The 25,198-nt window shown below is 47.3% G+C and overlaps 1 protein-coding gene across 3 annotated transcripts; it reads right to left on the bottom strand.

Moving 5' to 3' along the window:
- Nucleotides 1-516: 516 nt before the first annotated feature.
- Nucleotides 517-23,990, bottom strand: LOC142818251 (hepatic and glial cell adhesion molecule-like). Of its 3 annotated transcripts, none has more exons than XM_075896680.1 (5): nt 23,909-23,990; nt 11,181-11,528; nt 7,621-7,890; nt 6,239-6,313; nt 517-2,304 (listed from the first exon to the last, which is right to left on the bottom strand). In XM_075896680.1, the coding sequence occupies exons 1-5, from the start codon at nt 23,910-23,912 to the stop codon at nt 2,279-2,281; spliced, it is 723 nt and encodes a 240-aa protein (XP_075752795.1). In that variant the 5' UTR covers nt 23,913-23,990; the 3' UTR covers nt 517-2,278. The 3 variants fall into 3 exon arrangements, with proteins under 3 accessions (XP_075752795.1, XP_075752793.1, XP_075752794.1); XM_075896678.1 differs by lacking the exon at nt 23,909-23,990 and adding an exon at nt 17,104-17,485 and having other exon boundaries at nt 518-2,304; XM_075896679.1 differs by lacking the exon at nt 23,909-23,990 and adding an exon at nt 17,104-17,478 and having other exon boundaries at nt 518-2,301.
- Nucleotides 23,991-25,198: the final 1,208 nt, after the last annotated feature.

Here is a 25,198-nt window from a genome sequence, read left to right as displayed (position 1 = left end):
TCCTTGCTAGGTGGTCATTGTTTGTTGCATGTGTCCCTTTTGGGTACCAGTAGAAGCTTGCTAGGCTCCTCCCATAAGCCATGAAGAACCACGTCCATGCCTTTCCATTCCTAGGGCAGTTTACACTAAACCATTTGATCTTTAGCTTTGGTCACATGGGAATCTAAGAGCTGGTCTACACCAAAAAGTTAGGGTGGCCTAACTAAGTCACTCAGGGGTGTGAAAGATTCACACCCCCTGAGAAACATTTCACACCCCTGAGAAATGTAGTCACTGACTTAAGCCAGTGTAGATACTGCTGGGCTGACAGAAGATTTTTTTCTATTGCCATGGCTATGGCCATAAGGGGGGAGGGGATTTGCCATAGTAATGGGTAAAACTGTCATAAGGCCTCCAAAAACTACCACTCCAAGACCCCAGAAGGAAAAGAAGTCAGCAAGCCTAATGGTGATGTTTTAGTTACTAGATTTTTACTCCAAATACATTTAAAAAATCGTTGACAGAACAAATAGGCTGTGTCTACGTTAGCATGATTTTACGCAAAAGCATGCTGCCTGTCTAAGCTGGCAAGGAGTTCTTGTGCAAGAACACTGATGTTCTAATGTGTGAAATCAGTGTTTCTTGCGCAAGAACTATGATGTTCCCACTCAGGAATAAGCCCTCTTGCGCAAGAGGCCAATGTAGACAGGCAACATGAATTACTTGTGCAAGAAAGCCCGATGGCTAAAATGGCCATCAGAACTTTCTTACGCAAGAGAGTGTCTACACTGGCATGGATGCTTTTGCACAAAAGCACATCTCTTACACAAAAGCACATGCCAGTGTAGACGCTCTTGTGCAAATACTTGAACACAAAAACTCTTGTGTTAAAAGTATTTGCGCAAAATCTTGCCAATGTAGACGTAGCCTGACTAACAATGCAGACCACAAAGATTCAGAACATTTTTTGACAAATATTCTTTACTAGGCATATTAATAAAGAACTCTGAATAATAATTCATTTCAACAACCATACAGAACTGTCTTTCCAGTGCTCTAGAAGTAGTGCTAAGGCTAGGGCATGAGGGGTAACAGAGGAGCTGAGGAAGAGGGAAGTAATTGCCTGGGAGGAGCCTGGGGTGTGAACATAACAGCCAGATTGGGTCAGACCAAAGCCAGTCTCCTGTCTCCCAACAATGGCCAATACTATGTGCCCCCCCGAGGGAGTGAACCGAACAGGGAGTCATCAAGTGATCCCTCCCATCATCCATTCCCAGCTTCTGCCAAACTGACACCATTCCTACCCATCCTGGCTAATAGCCATCGATGGACCTAACCTCCATGAATGTATCTAGTTCCTTCTGGAACCCTATTCAAGTCTGGTCTTCACAACCTCCTGTGGCAAGGAGTTCCACAGGTTGACTGCGCTGTGTGAAGAAAAACTTCCTTTGGTTTATTTTAAACCTGCTACCTATTAATTTCATTTGGTGACCCCCTAGTTCTTATGTTATGGGCAAACTTGGAGGGTTGTTGGGTATGGGTGGGGAAAGTATGAAACAGGTTGCAGGAAGGAAGAAGGATCTGTTAGAGACCTTCCCGCATGCAGACTCTGGCTGACCCCTAGCCTCTCCCTTTTAGACACCTCCTCCCTCATCTCCATGTGGCCCTGCACCCTTTCGTAGAATCATAGAGCTGGAAGAGAGCTCAGCAGGTCATCAAGTCCATCTGCCTGCCTAAGGCAGGACCGATCCCAACTAAATCAACCCAGCCAGGGCTTTGTCAAGCCGAGACTTAAAAACCTCTAGGGAAGGAGATTCCACCACCTCCCTAGGTAACCCATTCCACTGCTTCACCACCCTCCTAGTGAAATAGTTTTTCCTAATATCCAACCTAGACCTCCCCCACTGTAACTTTCTCCCTGTCCCCCTGCCTATAGTTCTATTTTTGCATGTTTGTTTGCTTGTTCACATTTAGACTTGGCGTGTTTCTACAGCATTTGCAATGCAAGGTTATTCTTTTCAGATGCTGCTGTGCGGCTTCAGCACTCTTCCCTGGCGTGGGCAGGCTGCTTTCCAAAACAGTTTGCCATCCCAACAAATTGGCAACTCCATGCCAAAGAACTACAAACTGGATCATTTTAGATGTGTTGTCTGGCAGCGCACGCTGATTTGTACGATGACGGGCTGACGCCTTACGAAGTGGGTACCGTGGGGCAGAAGCAAGCTGTGATTCACTCTTTGTTCCAATGTCTCTTGGGAATTGAAATGATTTCTTCATCCAGAGGGAGGCCCGGCAGTTTTCATTCACTGTACAAGTCCCCATCTACTAATGCAGAAGGAAAGGGAATCTTCTGTTAGTGGCAACACAATCAAAGCTCAGCAAGGCAGCAAATGGTCCCTGCCTTCAGCTCTGGGGCTTGCTGATTCCATGCGGCCCTTTGCATTAGCAGGTGGCCTGGCATCACCCACGCACTCGCCGGCAGTGGCAGGAAGTGACCCACGCGCTCGCCGGCAGCGGCAGGAAGTGACCCACGCGCTCGCCGGCAGTGGCAGGAAGTGACCCACGCGCTCGCCGGCAGTGGCAGGAAGTGACCCAGGCGCTCGCTGGCAGTGGCAGGAAGTGACCCACGTGCTCGCCGGCAGAGCCAGGAAGTGACCCACGCGCTCGCTGGCAGTGGCAGGAAGTGACGTGACCTGGCCCCGACCCGTTCCGCTCCTCTGGCTCCAGCCACGGCACTTAGGGAGGACCCGCCCCTCCACCCCGCATTCCCGGGTGCCCAGCGTGATTCGGCCCCCACCTGTTCTGCTCTGCCAGCGCCCAGCCTTGTGGCTCCCCTGTCCCACAGCCAGTGAGTGCTGGGGGGGAGGAAGTGGTTCCCCGCTTTCACCAAGCACCCTCCCTAAGGCACATCTGGGAGCCAGGGAGCGGAGCAGAGCAGGCCGGGGCCGGATTGCTCTACTTCCCGCTGCCCCAATGCGTGTGGGGTAGGGGACCGACCCCTGCTGCTGGCCCCAGGCCCCTGCAGTTCACCCAGGCGGCTCTGGCCACCATGAGGCCCCCCGAAGCACAGAGTTCCAAAAGGTCACCCAGAACAGCCAAGGCAGCAAAAGTTACCAGAACGCTGGGAAGGAAATAATAACTCCACGGAGTCCATGAGTCACTGACTCCAGCCCTGCTAGGGAAATGTCACGGCAGCGAGAGGGGGCAGGTAGCATCTGTTACAATTGACTTCCAGCCCTGAGCTGCTGCAATGCTTTTGCCAAGTCTTTCTCCCCACCCCTAAAACTCTGCCATAGATATTGGACCGACGGATGCTGGGGGTGCATGTGTAGTGGTTTCCCTTACATTGCGGGTTTACAGTTTCAGTCACTGGCTGTCAGCCCCCCCCCCCCCCCCCCCCCCCTTTATTCCAGCCTCCCTATCCTCAGCTCTGGTGCTGATTTCTCAGGATCCAGGCCCCATCATTAAAACTGCCCAACACTTAACTGATCAGAACTGTATTGACCTCCTATCCTACGCAAAGCAGAAATAATTAAAGGGACAGACCTTTGCCTAAAAAGCTTTTCCCACTTCTAACAAAACAAAACAAAAAACTCTGAAATTAGCAAAAAATAAGTTTCTCTATTTATTAATTTTGTTTGTTTATTGCAGGTATTTGACATTAATTTCGGTCTAGTGAGTTTCATGGTTCCTCCTGTACTAATCAGGTGGGACCAGATTCCCAAAAGTATTTAGGCCTTTCGATACTTCGAGGATCTAGGCCTTGGTCTATTCCTCTTGTTCGCATGGGTCTTGCAGGCAGGAAGAGCAGCATGAAATGCCTTTGGGCAAAAACTAGAGAACTATGTTTATAAACCTACAAAAATTGGCAGAGAGCCTAGGGCAGGAACAGCACCTGAAACTATTTTAAACTCATCTTTGGAAATTCACTAGGTTCGAGTTGACAATTCCCTTTCAATCATGTTGGATTTGTAAGGACAGATGAAGACAGGGGAAGAAAAGTGGAGATGTTATCAAAATGGAGAAATGTCCATATTTGTAAAGAGAGCGTCTACTGGAACAGTCATTGGCAGGGGTTCTTTTTCCAAGGAAAGATGTGTAACAGCAGCTACACACACATTCGACAGATAAACAAAGTGCTGTTATTGTCTGAACAGTAAATGTTAGTTTGAGGTCTCTGACCTCCGATGTACCGGGATACTAATGGAATGTCATTGCCATGGAAACACGGCAGGAAGCAGCTTTGAGGTGTTAAACCTGCTCCATTAGATCATCTCTGACATGTTAATGTCATCACCACCAGCACGGAATGCAGCGCGCGAATGCAACAGACCTCCCATGTTACTTACAAAGAAAGACCACCGGCACAGTTCAGTGATGAAGGCTCTAAGCCAGGTTTTCTTCTCTCACACCATAGGGCAATTGCTTTGGTCAGCTCCAGGTGTCTAGTTGCTCTACAGACACACCCAGAAGCTACGTCTAGACTGGCATGATTTTCCTCAAAAGCTTTTAACGGAAAAGTTTTCCGTTAAAAGCATTTGTGGAACAGAGCGTCTAGATTGGCACGGACGCTTTTCCGCAAAAGCACTTTTTGCGGAAAAGCGTCAGTGCCAATCTAGACGCGCTTTTGCGCAAAAAAGCCCCGATCGTGAAAATGGCAATCGGGGCTTTTTTGCGCAAAACAAATCTGAGCTGTCTACACTGGCCCTTTTGCACAAAAGTTTTGCACAGAAGGGACTTTTGCCCGAATGGGAGCAGCATAGTATTTCCGCAAAAAGCACTGATTTCTTACAGTAGGAAGTCAGTGCTTTTGTGGAAATTCAAGCGGCCAGTGTAGACAGCTGGCAAGTTTTTCCGGAAAAGCGGCTGATTTTCCAGAAAAACTGGCCAGTCTAGACACAGCCAGAGTGTCTACTGGAGTTCTAAAGGCAGATGTATATATCTGAGCATATATTTTGTCTTTGGAGGTGGCCTTAGATGACCCAGACCATTTCTAAGCATGGGCACCACTAACTAAACAGAACACGATGTGGATCCTCTTGTTTGTGCTCAATAAGGGATGTTAAAATGATGGTGACAAGCTAACCATGTAACTGCTGAACATTTTAGTAGTTACCCGGTTATACGTAGGGCACCATCCAGCGCCCGGGAGCCGGTGCACACCGGGAAATGGCCCTTAAGCCAACTCCCAGTAAGTATCAGCTCTCGCCTGCCATCCGGCTCCCGGGGAGCTGGTGTGCACAGGGAACAGGCTTTTAAGCCAGCTCCCAGCAGGTATCAGCTCCTGTCTGCTGCCCCGCTCCCAGGGAGCTGGCTGCTGCAGCCGACTCCCCAGGAGCCGGACTGGGAGCTGCGTGTAACCATTTGGGTAACCAGTAAGCTCATGCTTACATCCCTAGTGCGCAACCCCACTTTAGAGCCATCAGACCCTCTTGGGTGAGAGACGTTGTTCCAGGAACAGCAGGAGGAAGAATCGGGCTGGGGTGTTGAGCCAGCTACATGGGCATGTGCAAGGGGGAGGTTTCTTCCTGCTTCCCACCACTTCTCCTGGAGCACTTTGAACCCTTGGGGATGGAAGCCTATGCAACTGTTGTATTCTCAATAAATGTGGCATACTGCCTTTTCCCTCCTGTGCTTTGTTTAACAGAACACAGGGAGCTGTCCCTGCCCGGCTCTTAGAGGAGGGACTGGAATGACATCTGCTTCTTGTGCCAGTCATTCATTTGAAAAGCCCAGATTTATCCTGCATGGAGGCTCATTTATAGTTTAGGAACCAAATCCTGATCCAGCTGAAATCAGTGGCAAATTCCCAAGGATTTGGCTTTAAATCCCATTGGGTACAACAGTGTAAAACAATCAGAGACGCTGGTATGTGCAGCCAGGGTCAGTTTCTAGGAGGAAAACCCTCACTCCTTATTTGGGGTCACATCTCTCCCCCCCCCATCTTTTTTATATAATCCAGAGCATAGACCAGGGGTGAGGAACCTTTTTTGGTTTGGGGGCTGCTGACCCAGAGAAAAATCAGTCGGGGGCCAGTCCGTGGGAGGGCAGCAGTGGGCTGGAGTGTCAGCACTGGCTCCCCAAAGCTGGGAGTGGCTTGAGCCGTGGGGGCTGTATCCGGGCAAGCGGGGGGCCCACATGCAGCCCTCTGACCTTAGGTTTCCCACCCCGGCATAGACCCACCATGAACCAAATACAGTTCTGTGATCAAAGGCTCAATGGGGAGGAAGTTACAAAGCCAAACAACCCTTTCACTTACCTCTGACTAGCAACAGGACTGCAGTTATGACAGCAACTCCCGCAATGACACCGTTTGCAACCACAACAGAAGAATCTGTGAAGAACACTTTCAGGTCAGCCTCCTTTGGAACCTCCTTCATGCAAAATGCCTCGAGAGAGAGACAGCCCTTTGCCTTTCAGCCAGCAACTTTGCAATCTGCCCCTTTGAGTTTGAATTACAAGTGGCGTTCCGGAAGGTTTTTTTGTTTTGTTTTTTTAAATCAGAGATGCAAGTTGTCAGCTGCTCACTTGTAAACCTCACTGCCACCAACCCTGCTGTCGTCCGAGTCTAGAAAGGCCAAGTGGCCCAATGTTCCCAGCAGCTTTGATTAAATCAGATGACTTCGTTCCAGGCTGCATTTCCTCTCTCTAACACTCCTGCATCTCTATTTGCAACCCAGAGGCTATTACGGTAATCACTGCAGAGTGGCCGGATAGGTGGCAATTTTAAACTGCCTACCTCCTTCCTTGTATAGGACATGGATGTTGTGCAGGCCAGGACTTTAACAGGGTTCATAAAAGAGCTAGATAAATTCATGGAGGTTAGGTCCATCAATGGCTATTAGCCAGGGTGGGTAGGAATGATGCCCCTAGCCTCTGTTTGTCAAAAAAGCTGGGAATGGGTGACAGGAGGGATTGCTTGATGATTCCCTGTTCCGTTCACTCCCTCTGGGGCATCTGGCATTGGCCACTGTTGGAAGACAGGACACTGGGTTAGATTGACCTTTGCTCTGACCCAGTAGAGCCAATTTTACATTCTCATGTTATGTTAAGACAAAGCTCCAACTCCAAAGTTTGGGATTGGATCCAAGTCTTTCCATGGTTAGGGGGTTGGGGTCTAATTTCTATTTTAACTATATTTAAAAAAAGTTCATAAGCAAATGCATCTGCTAAGTAGAGATGGCCAATAGGGGTGCCAAACTATTTGGAGATGACTCCTGGTCTGGGCTGGGCCATCTATTTATTTCACTTATTTCTGGACTCTAGTTGGGCAGTTATTTTCTCTAGTTACTTGGGGCCATATGACATCATCTGTTCTTTAGCTGAACTTGGGTGAAATCAATGACCCCTGGTTAGGAGTGCAACCACTCCTAAATTTGCTGAAGTCACTTATGGGCACCAAAGCTCTGAAATGACTCATTGAAAAAGCTGAATTGGACAGACACATGCCTGAGATTAACTCATGGGCGTATTTTGGAAAATGTGGCCTAATAGTATTGAATAAATGTTGATCATTCTTTGCACATATGAGCTCCCCACAACACACACACAGTTTCATAACCCTTGAAACATTGTGAGGTTATTCCCCATAGTTAAAACAACCAAAAATGTAAAATACTGCAGAGAGAAATTCCCACTTACCACTGATGGTCAATTTCCAGGAGGTTTCATTCTCACTAACTTCATTGGTAACTTTGCAGGTGTAATGGCCTAAATCACCATGTGTTGCATTCAGTATGTGAAGGACACTGTGATTCCGAGAGAAATGATAGCGACCAGAGTCAGCAAGAGGTTTCTGATCTTTTTCCCACCGGTAGGAATCCACCTTCCCAGCTGCCACTTTACAGACCACTTCTATAGTGGAGCCCACCATGGAAGAGTTCCACGACAGTTCCGGCTTGGCTAAGGGCTCTAGAAGAGAAGGAACATTTTGCTACTGTTATTCCTACACACTCACAGTGCAGCAGCATTTCCCAAGGATGTTTTACGGGTATCAGTTAACTATTAACAGACACTATCTTCAATGTTCAAAAAAGCAAGGGAATACAGCTCACTTCTTCAGATGCTTGAAGAGAAAGACAGGAAGGGGTACAGAGAGAGGAGTGTGAGACCAATGCTAATTAAATCAGAGTGGATGTGGCCCATCTCCAACAGTAATGAGCAGCTGAGAGTCCTCAAAAGGGAAATTGCTTATTGTAATGAGAACCATTCCAAGTCTCTATTCAGACCCATTCTGACTGTGTCAAATTTGCATATGAATTCCAGTTCAGCAGTTTTGTGCTGCATTCTGAAGTGAGTTGTAGCTCACGAGAGTTTTTATCCTAATACATTTGCTAATCTTTTAGGTGCCACCAGATTCCTTGTTGTTTTTGCTGAAACAGACTAACAAAACACGTCAGTAGCATTGGGTGACACAAAACGTTATGCAGTGTTGATCTTTAATAGCAATGAACACTCAGGATATAAATCCATTCTGAGACAATATTACAGTTGAGATGTAAACAATGTAAATCTAGTCCTGTCCAGTTATGGTTCCTTAATGTTCCTCTCTTGTGGGATAGCAGGTTAGTTTGGAGCATGCTAATTTTAACGTCTTCCTAAGCAGCTGGAGTAATTTGTTGCAGGAATCCAAACTTTGATTTCATCTGCGAAAATTCCTCCCACCCACAACCATGTGCTAGAAAATGGCATGTGAGACTCTGAAAAGATAAGTGAATGGATGAAGAATATAAACAGAGCCCTGGTCTCTCCTTGTTTCTCTATTTACAGAAGTCAATGGGAATTAAATAATTCCAACTGCAAAGCTAAATAAAGAAACAAATACAAAAATTATCATTTTAACAGTTTAAGATTATAAAATGGAAAGAAAGTAAGGAACTTACAACATGTCAGAATCTCAGGATGCAAATGATTACTATGCACTCAGAGGCATATTAATGAAGATAAAGCATTTACTGAATCTCACTACTGTCGGATATTTTATGAAGTTTATTGGCTTGACAATTTAAATGTGACCCATATTTTATATTTTGTTAAAACTAGCTGAATTGTTTTCAGAATTCCCACAACACAATTTCAAACCAATAACTTTTCTGTGTATTTATGTTAATGGCATATAAGCAAAGAAATTAGATCAAAAGAAATACTGGAAGGTTGCTGGAAAGTTATCACTTAGGGTACGTCTACACAAGCCCCCTAGTTCAAACTAGGAAGGCTAATGAGGGTGGCCGAAATTGCTAATGAAGCGTGGGATTTAAATATCCCACACTTAATTAGCATATTCCTGTCCGGTTGCCATTTTGGAAACTGACTAACCCGAAGTAACTGCCCGTGTCTACACGCGGCAGAGAAGCGGGATTCCAAGATAAACCCCTTAGTTCTAAGTAACTGTTACTCCTCATGGAATGAAGTTTAACAGTTAATTCGGAATCCCGCTTCTCTGCCGCGTATAGACGCAGGCAGTTACTTCGGGCTAGTCAGTTTCCAAAGTGGCAACTGGACAGGAATATGCTAATCAAGTGCGGGATATTTAAATCCCATGCTTCATTAGCAATTTCAGTCCCCCCCATTAGCCTCCCTAGTTCGAACTAGGAGGCTAGTGTAGACATATCCTCACAACTAACGTTATAAAAAAAAAACTTTAAAAACAACAAATACTCTAGTAGTATCTTAAAGACTAACAAAACATGTAGATGGTATCATGAGTTTTCACCCTACCTCTTTCTAAATTGCCTGTCTACAGGCCAACTCTAACTAGACTCTTCCCTACAGAGCCCTCACCTGCAAGTAGAACCAGGAAAACCCAAGACAATTTAAAGTGATAGATCAAAATTCTGACATGGATTTCAGTACCCCACATCCCGTGGCGTATGAAAGCTGAACACAACAGCACTAAAGAACCAGAAAGCCAAGCTGGCTTAACAGATGTTCAATCTCCTAGCAGAGATGACTGCAAAAAGTAAACGGAGAATAAAGGAAATTGGGACAAGTACATTACGTTTTTAAAATGATTTCTTTTTTAATAATTGGACGTGCTACCTGCACCACGGACACAGAAATGAATGAACCTTGGTTTGCAAACAGTGTCTTGGGAAGCACTGAAAGTACATCCAGTCTGGCCTATTGCAGGCAGCCAACAGCTCCCACCATCCACACACCAAACCCCGCAACCCAAAGGAGACTGAAGTATTCCAGCCCAAAGGACACAGAACTGTTACCTCCTTTAGTTTGGTTTAAAAATTGGTTTTATTCAAAATGGCTGGCTGTGAGTCACACCTTTTTAAGAAGCAGGCACACACATCCGAGAAGCTAAAAGAATGACCTTTGAGGGAAATTAAGAACTGGGAAGCACTGGGTTTGTTCAGTCTGGAAATAAGGGACATGATAACAGCTTTCAAGTACCTAAAAATATGTTACAAGGACGCAAGAGAAAAATTATTCTCCCGAACCCCTGATGATAGGACAAGTAGCAATGGGTCTCCTCATCTCAAAAAATATATATTGGTATTGGTATTCCTCCAAGCGTGCTCTAGGTCTGGGCACCCACACATGAAAATGAGCCCCCGCTGGGGAGAGCAGCTGTTGGCAGCTGCCAATCAGCTAGCTGGCAGGCCCCCAGAGCCCTCATTGGCTGTTTGGTGGGAAGAGCCACCTATCAGCTGTTGGAACTGGCAAGCGGCCAGCTGCTATCAGCTGCTGTAGCTCCTGTCTCTAGGCGCCTGTGCAGGGCAGAGGGGGGGCTCTAGGCTAGGGGAGCATCTCCATGTCTGGGCTGGCTGCAGGGGAGAGTAGAGGTGGGAGGGTCTACTGGGGATTGTCAGAGCCACCCAAACCAGCCCTTCTCCCATTTGTGGGGCGGGGGGGCAGGAGGGACGGGGCTACACATTTTATCCTATCCTCTCTGTGGCCGCACTATGCCTGGACAGCGGTGCTTGCCTGGCTCAGAGGCTGCTGTCCTTCGGGGGCCGCAGGATTTGGGGCCTCGGACAAACCCCCTTCGCCCCAGCCCTGCCTGTCTCTGCACCACCCCCACTCCATCCCTTTCTCCAAAACCTGTTCCCCCAAGCAACACTGGGGATTAGCGGGGAGTGAGGGGAGTCAGCTCTATGCCTCTGTTGCTTCTGCTGCACATTTCTAGGTAGGGAAAAGCAGACATGAAATTACACAAGAGTGGAGGAAAAATTAAGGAACATGGCACTTGCCTAGAACCTCCAGCCGGATCCATTTCCCACTCTTCTCCTCCTCCTGTCTCCTTAATCGGTACAGGCCTCCGTCTTTCAGCTGCATTTTCAGTTCCAGGGACCAGCTGGATTGGTTAAATGCAACACGCTCCTTGTATATCGGATGGATGTTCAGTGTTGAAGGCTCCACATAATAAACTAGGATAGACAGCGCAGGGTCGTTTTCCTTTGGTTTATACTCCCACTGCACAATCCCTGTGGAGTCGATGCGTTCCAGTCCAGGAAACACCACAATGCAGCCTACGGCACCTACCACCTTGTCTCCTGAGGGTGCAAGCCCAGCAGGTCGGCATACGTAAGCAGTGGCCACTGGAAGAAGCAAAGAGCAATATTTCAAGGTTAGACTCAGTTGCTACCCCTCAAGTAGAGCGATCATCCGCCTTCCATTGTAAACCAGATTTCACCCCTCCCACCTCATAAGATCATTTTGCATCGTGTTTTGTGTGTAAGCAGTACAGTCGTGTGGGAAGTGCAGTCAATGGGCGCGAGGCAGAAAAAGAAAATTAAACCGCATCCATCGTCTGTGGCAAGAAGAAAGAAAATGGCGAAATTCACGTTTTATTTCAAGTATCCCTGGGCCTGATCCAAAACCAACTGAAGCTCAAGGCAGGTCTTCCACTGATCTCACTCCAGCCTGAAATATGGGAGCTCGGAGAATTGTTGCAGTCACGTTTAGAAAATCCCCTGCTTTGTCATCATACCGTGGCACAAGGTTAGTTTGGTTTAAAAATTGGTTTCATTCAGGGTATGTCTACACTAACTCGTTAGTTCAAGGTAGGTAGGCAAATGAGGGCAACCGGGGTTGCAAATGAAGCCTGGGATTTAAATATCCGGGCTTCATTTGCATCTTCCCAGGTGCTGCCATTTTTAAGTCCCTCTTAGTCTAAACTCTGTGCCCGCTACACACGGCACGGAGTAGGTAGTTCAAATTAGGATCTCTAATCGAACTACCGGTACACCTCGTTCCGGTAGTACGAATTAGAGATCCTAATTCGAACTACCTATTCCGTGCCGCGTGTAGCCGCGGGCACAGAGTTCGGACTAAGGGGGATTTTAAAATGGCGGCGCCAGGGAAGATGCAAATGAAGCCCGGATATTTAAATCCCGGGCTTCATTTGCAACTCCGGTTGCCCTCATTTGCCTACCTAGTTCGAACTAACGCACTAGTGTAGACATACCCTCAGAATGGCTGGCTGGGAGTCACGCCTTATTAAGAAGCAGGCACACACATCCGAGAAGCTATTGACGTATGAGGGAAAATAAAAAGAATGACCTTTGAGGGAAAATAAGGGACATGATAACAGCTTTCAAGTACCTAAAAATGTGTTACAAGGACAAGGGAGAAAAATTATTCTCCTGAACCCCTGATGATAGGACAAGAAGCAATGGGTCATCTCATCTCAAAAAATACATATTGGTATTTGGTATTAGATATATAAGGGCAACAAAAATGAATAGGGGTTTGGAAGGGATCCCATATGACGAAAGATTAAAAAGACTTGGACTTTTCAGCTTAGAAAAGAAGAGACTAAGAAGTCTATACAATCATGAGTGGTATGGAAAAAGTGAATAAGGAAAAGTTATTTACTTATTCCCACAATATAAGAATGAGGGGTCACCAAATGAAATTACTAGGCAACAGGTTTAAAACAAACAAAAGGAAGTTTTTCTTCACTCAGCGCACAGTCAACCTGTGGAACTCCTTGCCAGAGGATGCAGTGAAGGCTAGAGCTTTAACAGAGTTCAAAAGAGAGCTATATAGATTTAAGGGGGTTAGGTCCATCAATGGCTATAGCCAGGATGGCTAGGAATGGGTGTCCCTAGCCTCTGTTTCTCTGGAGGTGGGTGATGGGGAGGGATCACATGAGGATTACCTGTTGTGATTCCTTCCTCTGGGGCATCTGGTATTGGCCTCTGAGGGCAGACAGGACCCTGGGCTAGATGGACCTTTGGTCTGACCAGTATGGCCATTCTTATGTTCTTATTCACCGCAGAATGAAATCTAAAAGTTTCCATGGTGCCCATCAGAAAGCCAGCCCGCCAGGTGAAGTTCACCCTGTATGGAAAAGATGTGTTTGTCCCCAGGCTGGTCTGGCAGGCTTTGGAAACCTCTCACAAAGGCATGTCGGAATGTGTAATGCTGGATCTCAAGGATACAATTAGAGTTCTGTTCTGTCAGCCCCCACCCGTCGCTGGAGGTTATATCAAATGTTCAGACTTGCCTGGCACATGGACCCATACAGCTCTAGACAGGCACCGACGCAGAACGATCTTGAACTAGGCTAGTAGCTGATTCCCCCCCACTTGTTACTAAGGGAAGACTGAGACTGGCACATGCTCATGTTGGCTGGAATTAATCAAAGCTCACAGAGGAGGAGAAAAGTGACACTATATGAAAGAGGACAAAGAGGGCACAGCGGGTGTCGGTAAATGAAAACATCAGAGTAGCTGGCACAGCAAAGGAAAACAATGTCCCTGGGGGAGCAGACAATAGCTTGGGACATGAAAGACACCAACGCATGTTTCTATGGGGCTGGAAGGTTCCCACGGCCTCCCTCTAAAGCCCATTAGACCCACGGTCACCTTGTTGGAAAGCTCTGAATGGAGGCGTGCAACCACATTGCAAGATGCAGGGCTCCATCACGGTCCATGCTGCAAGCAATCGAGTAGCCGCACAGCCTGGGCCAGAGCAAAGCAGGGGGTGCGTTCCCAGCCAGGGTCTGCAGGCACCTGGCTGGCCTGCACCTGGCTAGCCTGCACCTGGCTAGTCTGCAGGCACCTGGCTAGCCTGCACCTGGCTAGCCTGCACCTGGCTAGTCTGCTCTGGGAACATTTCAGAGCCAGTTTCCTTCCCCTTCCACAGGCATGTGGCTCTCCTCTGACTCAGCGCTCAGGAGAAGCCCTGGTGTCCCCAGAGTCAACGCAGTTCCCTGCCCAACACTCCTCAGCTGCCTCTCGCCACCCTGCATGGGCCGGGCCAGGCCACTCTGGCTATTAGGAGGAGCTGTGCGGCTGGACTCCATCCCAAGACAAATACTTGCCACAGAATTTAGCTTTAGCCCTGGGGCCAATGACAAACAGGTGAGGTTAGTCCCAGGGCTGTTAGCGAGACAAGGCTCCCTCAAGCCAGTGTCCTCCGGCCACAGCAGTGGTCCCCCAAGTCTCATGTACTCAGAGGTGACATGTAACTTAACAGTAGGGAGGGGCATTTCACCATCCCCCCTCCCCCATCACCTCTCGATGCAGAACAGAGGTTTTCAAACTGGGGGGGGGGGGGAGGGACATACCACCATAGGGAGGGTTGGTTGGGGACTTGGGACAGGCCTGCAGAGCTTGGGAAAGGAGTGCTACCTCCATCCCCGTCTCCCGTCCGCAGGTCACCCAGCCTGTCTGGCTTGCAGGCTGGAGGAACGCAACCAAGACTTGTCACTCAAAGGAGGGGGACTCAGCATGAGAAATATGAAAAACAAGCAGTGACTCTGCATTTCCACAGCCTCCCCCGCACACAATTAGAACTTCGTCAGATGGATTGGAATGGCACTTACAGAGGCAGATATATACATACGAGCTGGAAAAACAGTCGTCCATTATCTTTTTTTGAATGGTAGAATAGTTGCACTGATTTCTATAGGGATTAAAATATAGGTCCGCGTCATCCCTGGAAGGGGGGGGGTGCGACCCCTGGTGGAGGGGAGGTTACACACACGAGGGGCACCCCAGCTCGCGCCCGGAGCTGCAGGTGCCGCGGGGGACAGGGCGGGTGCCCGAGCCATTGTGCATGTGGGGGTTGGGGCACTGCAGGCCGGTGCGGGGGTGGGCGAAAAGAGTCGTTTATATAACCTCGTGGGCAGGAGGGGGTGTGTCCCGGATGGTGCTGGGGGGCACAGGCAGCAGGCACAGGACCTAGGGTGGGTGTTGGGTTACTTTTTGATTTTTACAGCTTGAGCTCGGGCCCAATTGGGTCCAAAAGTACCTTAAAACCTTCTCCTGGAGGAAAGGTTATCCCATGCAAAGTCTGGTTGTGGTAGCTCTTACAGTGTCCACGTTATTAGCGCACAAACTTACAAACATTCTCCTTTATATATTAGATGAAAGAAGCCTCAGCTTCCCTGATTTAATTTACCTCGTTATCTCCAGCCTGATTCTTGCCTGCATATTTATACCTGCCTCTGGAAATTTCCACTACAGGCATCTGACAAAGTGGGTCTTCGCCCACGAAAGCTTGTGCTCCAATATATCTGTTAGTCTAGAAGGTGCTATTGGAATTAAAATCCATCCGCATGTTCAATTCTCATGCTAATGGCCTCAGTCATGATGAGGGTTGGTTGGGACATTATCAACCTAACATTCAATGAAGGAGCAAACAGCTCTTTGTGTAGATTCCTGCTATTGCCTTTTATTCTTATCTGCTTTGTTTTAACTACACAGTCTTCAGGTGCTAGCTATTCTCTTTGATATTTCCATATCCTCTGTTCCATGTTTCCCACCCTTCCTTTTTTTCCTCCCCCGCTCTCACTTCTCCCCTATTTACTTTGGGTCTGCAAATCCTAAACTCAAAACTCCAGCTATCTGCAAAAGTGGGCTGTGCTAACAAAAACTCATGATCCCATCTACAGGTTTTGTTAGTCTATAAAGTGCTACCAGACCATTTGTTGGTTTTTAAGTTTATCCTGTACAGACTCTCTCGGCTACCCCCTGAAGCCTCTATTTAATTGTAAGTCAACATGCTGCTGACTATGTAACAAATGACGGTGCCCCTTTGCTTAATACCGAAGTACAAAGAGAAAAGTGGTTTAAAAAAGCTTGACTCAAGTCAATCCAGCAGATGTTATCTCCCTGCTCCCGCAAAGTCCCCCTGTTTTCCATTTCCTACAGTGTAGACAGAAATCAGTGTGGGGGACAACGGGGGTGAGAAACAACAATCCAGCTGTTTGTTGTAGAAGTTTTACTACTTTTAATCAGCGAAATGATCACCTACTGTAACCAAAATATTCAGAGAGGAAAAGTGAATTTAAAGGGGGGGGGGGGGTTCAGAGAATGAAGAGACAGAGAAGGCGAAAGGAAAAGTGTCCCAGGCACTGGGGATACTCCAGTCCAAAGTAAAATGATTGCTTACAGACCAGGTTTACACCAGATTTACAGACAAGTCCAACGGTCACATCGTTGCTTCGGATCCTTTTGCGTCACAAAGCCTGAGCCCAAACTCGGGTCTTCGCGGTGAATCAGGTTTCACTGAAGACCGGATTTAAGGCACCTAAGAGGATGCTAAAACCATTGCTCGGCTGCAGCTGGCTCGGAAATTTCACAGAGGGGACTTAAAGTTCGATCAAGTTCTGTAGCCTGAGCGCTGCGGCCGGGGGTTGCCTGTTTCCGGAGAGCTCTCGGGCACAGCCCGGCTGTCCAGAGGCAGGGGCGGATTTGCCATAAATAAACCGCAGGGAGGTTCTTGACACAAGTCAGCGAGGCGCCTGTTGCGTTGCCCTCCTGTTTAGAGAGGCTACAGCGGGGCCGAGGCGCCCTGGGCAGATGCCAGGCGCGGCGGATGGTCCCTCGCACCGCGTTTTGCATGAAAGCCCCCTAGACAGCAAGGTCGGGGGGGGGGGGGTCCGAGTCCCTACCCCCATCCCCTAGCCCCCGGCACGTTCAGCGCTGCAGGCTCCGTGGCTGGGAGGCAGCAGCAAGTTCCCGGCCAAGACCCCGAGCCCGGGGGCTGCCCGGCTCCTTCCTGACAGCGCCCGGTGCGCCCCTACCCTCCCCATGCGCTGCCTGGGCCGAGAAACTGACCCGCCCCAGGGCTGGGCCACGGCGCACCGGCCTCTCCCCCCGCCTCTCTCCCCCGGGGCGGCCCGTTGGAGAAACCCCCCCCCCCTCCGCAGTCCGTCACCTGAGAGCAGCGTCCCGAGCAGCCAGCCCGCGGGGCGCATGGCGGCGGAGCGCACGGGCCGGGCAGGCGGCGGTGATCGCTGGCTCGGCCTGGGACGTCACCTCTTCGCGGGCTCCCCTCGCCGGCTTAGCGGGGCGGGGCGAGGCGACACATCCTGGGGGGTTTGCTCCGCAGGTTTTCCTGGAAACCACCGAGGCGGCAAAGGGGTCGGGCTGGGATCCGCCTTTTCCCTTCTCCGAGCAACCCAGCCGGGGGGGCCCGGGGAGGGGCCCAGCTGGAAGGGGGGCTGGCGACACCACCCTTCCAGCGGGACGGGGCAAGAGATCCGCAGCCGCTCTCAGCCCAGGCCCGTTCGCCTCCCGCTCCCGCAGCCAGCTGCGTCTGGAAAGAGCAATTTACACGCGCAGATGTTTTTGTTGCTACTTCATCGAGCACGAGCCGGGGTCAATCTGGCGGAGGGCAGCGTCCATTAAACAGTTTAATTAATCAGTGCTGGGCACTAGAACTTGTTTTTAATTGAGTTTCCCTCTGGCAGCGCGCGCGAGGGTCCCACTTCTGTTTCTTCTTAAGGCTTTGGCTCATTCATGGAGCGAGGAGGGAAGGTGGCCAGGACTCAAAGGAAGCCCGGAGAATGAATTCCCCTCAGGGGAGGGTAGTGGAGTGGATGTAACAGCCACAGAGGAGAAACTGATTAATGCCCCCCTGCTAGCCCTGGAGTAGGAACAAAAGCCGGGATCCAAATTGGAGCCTGTGCAGATAAAGGCACCTCTCCTTGGAGAGTTGCGCATGGCTAGCTGTTCGCTAGTCGTCCAGGCTCCTGGTCAGACAAACACACGTGTTTCCATGGGTAGGGTAGTGCTTTGTGCGCTGGTTTCCAGCCCAGAGGACGTGCCTGCAGGCTAACGGAGCGCATGAAAAACAAATAGCTGAATTACATGTGCGTCTGAACTCCCTGGGGAAGAACTGTGGTACTCGCCCTCGCCATACAGTTCCGGTTGTAACAGGCTCAGGGGATGATCCAACACTTACTCACTTTAAGGAGAATAGTGGGAGAAATGTAGCCGTGTTAGTCTGGTGCAGCTGAAACAAAAGAGAATCCTCTGAACTGTCATTCATGCTTGAATACGACACTTTACACGCAAATTTGAATAAAGACGCTAATTATCTTACCCATTACAAAGATGCTTCCCCAATTATCGCCTCTAATATCACTAGCTCACAGACATTTACCTCCCTCCCTTCCCCCCCCAGCCCCCTTCTGTTCTGAAATGTGATTTGTCCTTTTCATATGTGTTCTTTTTTTTAATTGTGTCCTTTGGTATATATGGTTGTGACAATTTTCTTCCACGATCTGATCTGAGGAAGTGGGTCTGGCCCACGAAAGCTCATCACCTAATAAACCATCTTGTTAGTCTTTAAAGTGCTACATAGTCCTGTCTTTTGTTTCAGTTGCATTATAAAGGTAGCCTGCCCTGCATTTAACACTTCATTGTTACATCAAAAGCTAAGTGTGGGGCACTTCCAGCCCACTGAACCACTGCAACCCTGTCACACCCCTCCTTTACTTACGCTACATCGATGACATCGTTATGATCTGGACCCATGGCCAAGAAACACTGGACACGTTCCACAGAGACTTTAACAACCTACACCCCACCTCCAATCTCAGCCTGGACCATTCAACACAAGAGATCCATTTCCTGGACACCACAGTACAAATCACAAATGGAAAATTAAATACCACTCTCTACAGAAAACCCACTGACTGCTACACTTACCTACATGCCTCCAGCTCCCATCCAGAACACACCATACGATCCATCATCTATAGCCAAGCCCTTAGATACAACCACATCTGTTCTAATCCCACTGACAGAGACCAGAAACTTCAAGATATTTACCAAGCATTTGTAAATCTCAATTACCCACCAGGGGAAATAAAAAAAACAAATTGAAAGAGCCAGACACATACCCAGAAACCATCTACTACAAGATAGGCCCAAGAAAACCAATAATAGAACACCACTTGTCATCACCTACAGCCCCCAACTTAAAGCCCTCCAGCACATTATCAATAACCTACAACCTATACTGGAACAGTATACTACACACCGAGAGGCTCTGGGGGACAGACTCATAGTCTCCTATAGACAACCACCTAACCTCAGGAAAATTCTTACTGACAACCACAGGACATACCACACTAATATCAACCCTGGAACTTTCCTTTGCAACAAACCCCATTGCCAGCTTTGTCCACATATTTACTCTGGTGACACCATCACTGGACCTAACCATGTCAGTTATATGATCAAGAACACATATTCCTGTTCATTCAGAAATATAATTTATGCCATCATGTGCCAACAGTGTCTTTCTGCTATGTATGTTGGACAGACTTCTCAGATACTTCGCCAAAGAATTAATGCACACAAATAAGACATCAGACATCCTCACAAGGAAAAACCAGTTGCTTTTCATTTCAGCCTACCTGGACATAGTCTTAACGACCTTACTGCATGCATCTTACTTCAAAGAGACTTTAACACCAGATTACTGAAGGAAACTTCAGAACTTTCTTTCATGCTTAAATTTGACACTTTACACATGGGCCTTAACAAAGATGCTAATTACCTTAACCATTACAAAGATAGCTTCCCACTTATCACCCCTGATTAGCCATTCATTGACTCAAATAGCTATTCCCTCCCCTCCTCCCCCTCAACCCACCTTCTGTACTAAATCTGATTTGTCAGTTTAATAACGTGTTCACTTTTTTCATTGTATTCCTTTGGTATATATGGTCATGCCAATTCTCTTCCAGAATATGATCTGAGGAAGTGGGTCTGGCCCACGAAAGCTCATCACCTATTAAACTGTCTTTAAAGTGCTACATAGTTTTGCCTTTTGTTTTAGCACGATCAGACTAACATGGCTACCTCTCTATTACTATTTAGTATATCTGTCATGGAAATGTCTTATGACCCCAGCCACAATGGGGCCATGCAAATACCTAGTCTTCCTTTCAGGAAGCAAGAAGTGGGCAGCATTATTTCCTGCAAACAAAACCATAACTTGTTTGTGGGAGTGCTTGGCTCAACAAGACGTGGGACCGAATGAACTTATAGGGGCTAAAGTTTTACATGGTTTTATTTTTAATGTAGTTTTTTAATAAAATTTGACATTTGTAAGTTCACCACAGAACAATGATTTTATAAAAGCAAAACTTATTTAAGTTAAGGACCCAAGGAACCCCAGGTTAAATCTTCTCGTTTTTAAACTCTTAAACAGAAATCCATCTGTTTCCCTGCATATCACAAAGAAATTAACCATGCAACAAAAGCATAAACAGCTGACAGCTGTTACATTTTTCCAAGCCAATCCTTCCCTGAAAAAAATACCTTTTAGCAACTGAATCTGTATCAGAGGGGTAGCCGTGTTAATCTACTGTCTGAATCTGCAAAAGCGATGAGGAGTCCTGTGGCACCTTATAGACTAACAGATTTATTGGAGCATAAGCTTTCGTGGGCAAAGACCCACTTCGTCAGATGTATCTGATGAAGTGGGTCTTTGCCCACAAAACCTTATGCGCCAATAAATCTGTTAGTCTAACTGGATCTGGTTAGCTAATTGAGGAAACCAGATATGAGCTGCAAATTCCCAAGACAGAAACTCCTTAGAACAGAAGCTGCTCTTAACAGTAGCTATTGTACTGAAGTATTATGGTAGCAGTGTATGATGATCAAGCACTAACCAAATCTAAGTGTCAGATTTAGGGACTCATGAAAAATAAGCCAAAGCTGTAGAGCCATTTGGCCAATCCATATGATAAATCTGTGTCTCTTCATGTGTCATGAAAAAAATCTTTGTATTAGAGACACAGTAAGGCAGTCTCATCCCAAACAGCCAGGGAGAATAATATAAATATTCTGTTTCACTGACACAATTTAACATTAAAAATTGCTATACATTTATAGGTCTGACTCGGAACACAGGTAGATTTACAAGGGAAGCCTTAAAGTTTGTAATAGAGATGCAGTTGTGTTAGTCTGCTCTTGTTGAAACAAAAGACAGGACTATGCACCGCTTTAAAGACTAACAAGATGATTTATTAGGTGATGAGCTTTCATGGGACAGACCCACTTCCTGAGTCTCCCTGCATAGTCATGTTTAAAGTTTGTAGTAATCCAATTAATTTATTGTTTACAGAAATCACAGCATGTAACAAAAACATGTTTATATCATTGTCCTCAAATACTCATTTTTTTTAAAAGAGTCATTAACAAAATACCCCCAAGAAATCATTGGTCTGCCAGATTTTGAAGATTAGGAAATTGTACCAACGTTTTATTAGAAGTTAGTCAATTTCATGCCCAACAGGGTTTTAATCAGTAGACCTCTATTGCTGTACAGGTTGGACGCGTCCTGGATGAGGGATTTTGCAGGACCAGGGAAGGTCATTTCTGGCCCCCCTTTTTCTGGCCCCAGCGCCTGCCCTGCAACCCCATGGGGCTGCCTGACTCTCCACCCCTGTTTCTCGCACAGCCCAGCTGAGCTGCTGCTCTCCCCCAAGCCCACCTGAGCCACGGGTTGGCTCATACTCCCCTGCCCAGCTGGGCCACGTGGCACCCCCCACTGCAGCACATCGGGCTCCTGGCTCCCCACCCCTGCAGCACACCAGGACTATCTGATCCTAGAACATCCATGGTCCTTCTGGACCCTGGATGTTGCTGGACCAGAGAGTTCTGGTTTATAGAGATACAGCCTGTACTTAGTTTCTCTCTTTGTTTATGTAAACTGTAGACTCACCCTGGATTTGTATCCTCTCTAGTTTGTACATAATGGTTCTGGCTATTCAGGATTTCTAGCAGGAGTAGTGTTAATATTTTACATGCAACAGCCACTCCCTTTGATGAGAAATAAAGGTGCATTTCCCAGTGCAAATCCCTAGCCCGAAATTGACACATTCGTCAGCTGGGCAAAATTTCAAAGATTCAAATAATCAAAGGAACTGGGATTCAAAAAACCAAAGGAACTGGGTTTATGATTCTCTCAGGTCATGCAGTATTCAAAGAGACAACGTAGCAGCAGGAATTCCTTCAGGGGAAAAAGAAAAAGGGGGACTCTGATCCTTTTTGCTGGTGTCACATTACTGGATTTTAAGGGGATCAGACAGGTCACTGCTGCACCCGTGGGGGGGTGTTTGTCCCACAAGTATATACAAAGGGGGCCATGTGAGGTGGCAAATGAAAGCTTGTGTTCTACTGATTCTGTATATGCTATTCATGTACTTGTATGATATCTGTATGTGGAGTTATAAACATGTACTCTGGAGGGATGCTTGAAAATTCTCTCTCTGCGTTTAGATTCTAAAGGATTGGCTCAGCATGATCTTGTGGGTAAGATCAAGTGTAAATTGACCTGGGAACGGTGGCTGGTTTCTTGGGACTGGAAGAACCCATTTGGGGTAGAAATAGGTTTGGATACAAGCTACTTCATATGAGTCCCACAGGATTAAGAAACAGGTTTTATGTGAGTCAAGTGGGGGAGCACAGTTTGTGTTACAGGACAGCATTTGTTGTAGGTTGTGGTATTGTTTTTTAATCCCCGTCATTTGGGGATGCCACTGTCCTTCTTACAGGGACTCAGTCCTTCAGCACGCATCTAGCAAGTGGGAGCTCCGTGCCTTACAATCTGACCCCACTCCTCACATGTTGGTTCCGCATTGATTTGCTCTTTGAAAGAGCAAGAAGTGACTGAGCTGAAAGAAAGAATCCGACTGACCTTCCTGGCAGCTGGAAAAAGAAACATTGTAATTCCTGGCCAGTACAGCCGGGAAAGACCCCGGATTTGTTCCATTGCATTGACCACGTCACACACACTGACTCCTCTGACACCGTCAGCACCCCTGTCACCAGCCCAAAGAATTGTGTCATCACACTGGGGCTTTTTCCTTTGAAAATCACAGCGACCGAGCAGATTAACAGAAACAGTGACGTTAGATTTATTTGATCAACAGCAACATAATTAAAAAGGGATGCGGCAACATAATTAAAAAGGGATGCGGGGAGGGGGAGGGAGGGAATGGATCAATGATTCTCTCGTAGTCCAATCCAGCTGTGTGGAGAGCTGTTTATATTGGATCACTGAAAAATTCGATCCAGTCCCGCTGCACCAGTACACGCAGCAGTGTAACAATTTTGCTACACCTGGCTATCTGCTTTGCTGCTGGGATATATTACAGACACTGTCAAGACTGATTCCCCACTGTGGCATGATGAATGCAGAAGTGGGGGCCTGCAAAAGTAACCCCCAAACCTGATCTTTCCAGGCTTTGGTATAAAACTTCCCCCACAATCCTAAAAACCTAGATTTTGGGGATAAAAATCCGCTGCCACCGTCAAGTGCTTTTGAACCCACAAACAGGGGTGGACATTTGAAACCAACCTCAGGGCACCCTAAGCTCTTTTCCCCAAAGAGCTTGAAAAAGAAAAGAGAAAATACAAACTGCAGTCTGTGGCTGCTATCCCCTAGTCAGAGGCAGGCAGATCCCACAGACGGATTTTCCAGGACACAGAACTGAACCAACACCAGGTTACTAATTTTTTTAAAAAAAGAAAGAATGTTTATTATCAAAACAATACTCCTGTTACAAGCCTGGCTAGATTGACTAGATGGTAAGAGCCACCAACGTAGTTACAAAAGGGAGGAACGCCCATTTCTAACAGCACAGACATCAGATCCACAGTCCCACAACAGAAAACAATAAAACCTAACGGATTTATCTAAACTTTACCCCACTTACACATTTTGAAGAGTCTTTTTCTTGGATAAATGTCTTCTGTCTCCCTCAGTATCTAGAACAAACTGGCCCAGACACAAAGGAGGGAAAACCCCCAAATTCCTTTGTCTCCATCCCTATCTGCATTTCTATTGGCTGACTGCTACCTGGCTAGGTACAATTAACCCTTTAGTCCCCAGGCTGCTGGCCATCCCTCGTGACCATGACATGCCCTCCAAATCTGGCCACGCTGGCTGTGATTTCTTCTTGGAGCTCTGAGGTAAAACATAGTAAATATGTACATGCACACATGACTAGACTATTGAATACATAAAAAGTAAACAAAACCCTACTGCATCTGTGGAGTACCATGACTGATATACAGAGAGGCTGCGTCTAGACTGGCATGATTTTCCAGAAATGCTTTTAACGGAAAAGTTTTCCGTTAAAAGCATTTTCGGAACAGAGCGTCTAGATTGGAATGGACGCTTTTGTTAACGAGAACACGCGTCACATCAATCACCGAGTGCTTGATGCCAGCTTCTAGCAAAGACAGTACAAACTGCTAGCTTAACAGTCTTTAGGGTCAGCCACAAGGCCCTTTGATGTTCCTTTGTCTTCCATTTGGAGCTGGTCACTTGCAAGCAGTCCTATGCAAGCTGGTTTGCAGACTCACATATGCATTCCTCAGGTGTGTATGGGCCACTCTGGGTACGTCTACACTTGCTCTCTAGTTCGAGCTAGGGATGCAAATGTAGGCGACCGAAATTGCTAATGAAGCGGGGATTTAAATATCCCGTGCTTCATTAGCATGATCTCGCTGGCGCGTTACTCCACTCAATAGCTGTTTCAAAAGTAAAAGTGCGCGCTGGGACGCGTTAGTTCGAACCCAACCCCTTGGTTCGAACTTACGTTACTCCTCAAAAAATGGAGTATATTACGGACTGTTTTGAGTGGTGTGGGACTTGTTACACTCTGGCACTCATGATGAAATGGAGGAGCTCTTGGCTGCCCGCTGTGATCTGTTTGTGAAGAATTTTGCAGATAAGATCGCTCGCATTTGGTCTGATTTGGACTCTGGCTGGTTGAGCACACCGCCCAAAGAATGAGGAGCAACGTTATTTCAAACTAAGGGCTTTGGTTCGAACTAACGCGTCCCAGCGCACACTTTCACTTTCGAAACAGCTGTTGAGCGGAGTAACGCACCGGCGAGATCATGCTAATAAAGCACGGGATATTTAAATCCCTGCTTCATTAGCAATTTTGGTCTCCTACATTTGCATCCCTAGCTCAAACTAGGGAGCAAGTGTAGAC

Source organism: Pelodiscus sinensis, chromosome 13 (assembly GCF_049634645.1).
Source record: "Pelodiscus sinensis isolate JC-2024 chromosome 13, ASM4963464v1, whole genome shotgun sequence".
Lineage (NCBI taxonomy): Eukaryota > Metazoa > Chordata > Testudines > Trionychidae > Pelodiscus > Pelodiscus sinensis.
This window is presented reverse-complemented; position numbering and strand designations above follow the sequence as displayed.

Bases quoted from the DNA above. Each gene is read 5' to 3' on its own strand.
- LOC142818251 (XM_075896678.1), bottom strand. From the start codon at position 17,143: ATGCGCCCCGCGGGCTGGCTGCTCGGGACGCTGCTCTCAG. The intron at 11,529-17,103 runs GTGACGGACTGC...TGCTTCTTCCAG, and splicing joins GCTCGGGACGCTGCTCTCAG to TGGCCACTGCTTACGTATGC. The intron at 6,314-7,620 runs GTAAGTGGGAAT...TGTTCTTCACAG, and splicing joins CTGGAAATTGACCATCAGTG to ATTCTTCTGTTGTGGTTGCA.